This window comes from Bidens hawaiensis, unplaced genomic scaffold (assembly GCF_021521415.1).
Source record: "Bidens hawaiensis isolate Kalapana, Puna unplaced genomic scaffold, B.hawaiensis_p1.1 tig00055949_1, whole genome shotgun sequence".
Classification (NCBI taxonomy): domain Eukaryota; kingdom Viridiplantae; phylum Streptophyta; class Magnoliopsida; order Asterales; family Asteraceae; genus Bidens; species Bidens hawaiensis.
Genome location: NW_027500082.1, coordinates 1,429 through 5,254, shown reverse-complemented (window position 1 = coordinate 5,254; position 3,826 = coordinate 1,429). Strand labels below are relative to the sequence as shown.

Below are 3,826 nucleotides of genomic sequence, written 5' to 3'. Positions count from 1 at the left end.
CATACCCATCGAGGTGTGGAAGTGTCTGGGAGAGGAAGGAGTCATGTGGTTAACCAATCTCTTCAATATTATCCTCAAATCTGGTAAGATGCCAGACCAGTGGAGGAGCAGCGTCGTAGTTCCTATCTATAAGAACAAAGGAGACGCCCAATGTTGCAGTAACTACCGAGGAATCAAATTACTAAGCCATACTATGAAGCTATGGGAAAGAGTGATTGAGGTTAGACTTAGACGCGAAACCCAAGTTACAGTGAACCAATTTGGCTTCAGGCCAGGGTGTTCCACCACAGAGGCAATACACCTTATAAGAAGATTGATGGAAAAGTATAGGGAGAAGAAACGTCACCTGCATATGGTGTTTATTGACCTTGAAAAGGCATACGACAGTGTGCCAAGACACGTGCTTTGGGAGTGCTTGGAGGGTAGAGGAGTACCGAGGAAATATATAGAGATAATTATGGATATGTATACCAGGAGCGCAACTAGTGTGCGTGCGCCCATGGGGGATACTGAGTTCTTCCCCGTAGAGGTAGGACTTCACCAGGGGTCAGCGTTGAGTCCGTTTCTTTTTGCAGTAGTATTGGATGAGTTGTCAAAGTAGATTCAGGGGACGCTCCCGTGGTGCATGATGTTCGCAGACGATATTGTGTTACTTGCGGAGACAAAACAAGATCTAAACATGAGGTTAGAGGAGTGGCGATCAACCTTAGAGACAAAAAGTTTAAGGATTAGTCGCTCTAAGACGGAGTACCTCCACTGTGATTTTGGGGAGGTAAATGACAATGATGACACACAGATCACCATTGAAGGGCAGGTGGTACCGCAAGTAACGAAGTTCAAGTATCTAGGATCATTTGTTCAGAGCGATGGAGAATTAGACAGTGATGTGACCCATCGAGTCCATGTAGGATGGTGTAGATGGAAAGCAGCCACAGGTATATTGTGCGACAAGAATTTCCCAACTAAACTAAAGGGAAAATTTTATAGGGTCGCAGTCAGACCTGCAATGCTATATGGAACAGATTGCTGGGCCATCAAGAAGACACAAGTGTGGAAGATGGAGGTAGCAGAAATGAAAATGCTACGATGGATGTGTGGGCACACAAGGTTAGACCGAATAAGAAATGTTGTGTTTCGGGAGAGATTAGGGGTAGCGAACATATCAGACAAGATACGAGAGTGGAGATTGAGATGGTTTGGACATGTGAAGAGAAGACATTCGACGAATCCTGTTAGATCCGTAGAAAACATGACTATAGAGAGGAGGAGGGGTAGAGGACGACCTAAATTGACTTGGGATGAGAGGATTAGGCGGGATTTGATAGAACTAAACCTCTCCGAGGACATGATTGAAGATAGGAATTCTTGGAGAAGTAGGATTAAAGTTAAAGATTTTTAGGGACAAATGAGCACCTTAAGGTTCTATTTACCTTATTTTGCTCACACCATATAGTATTATTATTATTTTATTATTACTATTATTGTTTTTATTATTACTACTTTTATTATTATTATTATTATTATTATTATTATTATTAATACTACTATTATTATTATTACTATTTCATTTATTATATATTGCCTCATACATATGTATTACAGAGCTGAGGGTCTATCTGAAAGTCACCTCTTTATCCCGTTGGATAGATGTACGGTGTGCTTACATCCACCCTTCCCAGACTCTACTTATAACTTTCCTGTTGGTGGGACTAAACTGGTATGATTGATTGATTGATATATTTATATTTACCCACCAAACCGAAATATAAAATCATTGGAGCTTGTAACTAAAGAACACAGCTTTCAAATAAAATAAGTCACCACAAAATTTATTAGTTGATACTCAATTATACAATATATTGTTGATATACATATAAATTTAAACCATGAGAATTACTTCTCACGACTAGAAAAAAAATATTAAATTTCATAATTACAATTTAGTCAGGACAGATGATATAAATAAATCTCTTCGTCATTTTAGTTAACTTATTAATTAATCCGGCAATTTAATAAAATTTTCGTAATTTCAAGATTGTGAAAGCTTCTGGTAGAGACCCATGTCCATCCCATTATAAGCTATCGGAGCATACATCCACATTTCATCAGAGCTCAGCAACTGCATCAAATAGGGTTCAAGATTAGACATATGAAATTAATATCTTTACGGATCTAAAGTGGATTCTTAAATATAGTCGTTTCATTTTTCCTTTTTTGTTGCATTAATCCTAACCCGTGGGAATATGACTACACATTATTTTTCTTTTGTATAAATTTTTATAAACAAATAATTAATCACCCAAATTTTAATGGAATATTTGAGAAATTAAGAGGTTTTAAATGATGGTTTATATGACTATTAATCATACCTTAATTTGAAGCTGCAAGAACTTGACATATTGGACAGCTTCTTCAAGCATTGTGCTTATGTCAACCTTGGTTCCATTTGGTACCAGGTTTTGAAGGACTTTCAATCTCTCATTGATCCTCTCTCTTCTTTTCTATAAACCAAACAAAACAAATGTTAACTCATCATCATTTCATAAGGTCAACGCGCATGAAAACAATAATGGGATCAAGTGATCAACACTCACCCTTGCATAGAGGCTTTGAGGATCAGTTGCTGCACCTCTACTAGCTCTAGTTTTCCAGTTCGAGTTTACTGCGGTGCCTCCATTAACATCGTCCTCGGAACTGCAAGAACTCGAACTCACGATTGGCGCATTACCTTCTACTTTGTTGTTATTATTGTTATTGTCTTCTCCATCATTTTCTTTGGCATTTACTGCACCTTCTATCACCTTCTGTTTCTTCTTTGGCTGCACTTTCTTTTTATTTTTCTGTTCAAAAAAGAAAAATATATTATTAAACTTTATTCAAAGATGTGATGATTCAAGATATTAAAAATAATTCCACAACCTCACAATAACTACAATAAAATAGTAATACTCACATTATCTCTAGAAACCCTAGTTTTCTTCTTTAGTTTCTCATCAGGGTTTTCATCACTGACTTTGTCTTCCACTTTATTTGGTGATTCAGGCATTTCAATCTTCCTCTTGGAAAGTGTATGCTTGAGTTTATCAGCAATCGGGACCGGCTGTGGATCGACTGAATTCTCAGTATTAATATTTGGTCTCAAGCATTGAAGTCCTTCCATTGTATCATCAGAAAAAACTTGTGCTAGCAATGAGGAGTTGTTATTGATCATTTCGTCGTAAAAATCGACTTGCTCATGATCACACGTACCGTTATTCGGTAACGAAATAAGATTAGAAGATGGGTAGGAAAAACATTCATTGTTGCTAGTTTCTTGAGAGAAATCATGGTAGAAATTAGGGTTAGCATTTTCGTAAGAATTGCAAAAGGGGTTAGCTATGTTGGATTCAGTCATTACAGATGAAACTATGAAAGGAGTTTCAAAGTTCAAACCATGATCTTGTTCACTTGAAAATAAACCATGGCCGGAGAAGTGTTCGGAATCTTGATCACCGGAGAACATCCGGCTCAAACTTTCCCATTCTTCATCTAAAAAGGTTCCAAAAGACTCCATCTTTTTGGGAAGTTTGGATTAAAAATTAAAATGGATTTGATGATTTTAGAAAAAGAAGGGTTTGAAATGTGGTTTGGGAGTTGGAGATGTTGAGAAACATATTTATACCCTAATGAAGTATGTTAGTGTGGGTTGACTTGATTATTTTAATTACTAATCATTGATCATTGGTAGGTCTTTTCTGCATATATGCATTTTAAATCAAGAGTCCACTGATCAGGGACGTAACTACCAAGTAAAAGTACAACACACAAAAGAATTATTATTATAATA

General features: G+C 36.8%; 1 protein-coding gene across 1 annotated transcript; it reads right to left on the bottom strand.

Moving 5' to 3' along the window:
* Positions 1–1,905: 1,905 nt before the first annotated feature.
* LOC143601234 (uncharacterized) lies at positions 1,906–3,571 on the bottom strand. Its single transcript, XM_077078697.1, has 4 exons — positions 2,954–3,571; positions 2,595–2,840; positions 2,370–2,501; positions 1,906–2,119 (listed from the first exon to the last, which is right to left on the bottom strand). Exons 1-4 carry the CDS (start codon positions 3,551–3,553, stop codon positions 2,030–2,032), a joined length of 1,068 nt encoding a protein of 355 aa, XP_076934812.1. The 5' UTR covers positions 3,554–3,571; the 3' UTR covers positions 1,906–2,029.
* Positions 3,572–3,826: the final 255 nt, after the last annotated feature.

Coding starts and splice junctions, on each gene's coding strand:
- LOC143601234 (XM_077078697.1), bottom strand. CDS start 3,553: ATGGAGTCTTTTGGAACCTTTTTAGATGAAGAATGGGAAAGTTTGAGC. Junction 2,502..2,594: donor CTCAAAGCCTCTATGCAAGG/GTGAGTGTTGAT, acceptor TTTGGTTTATAG/AAAAGAAGAGAGAGGATCAA. Junction 2,120..2,369: donor TCTTGCAGCTTCAAATTAAG/GTATGATTAATA, acceptor TATTTGATGCAG/TTGCTGAGCTCTGATGAAAT.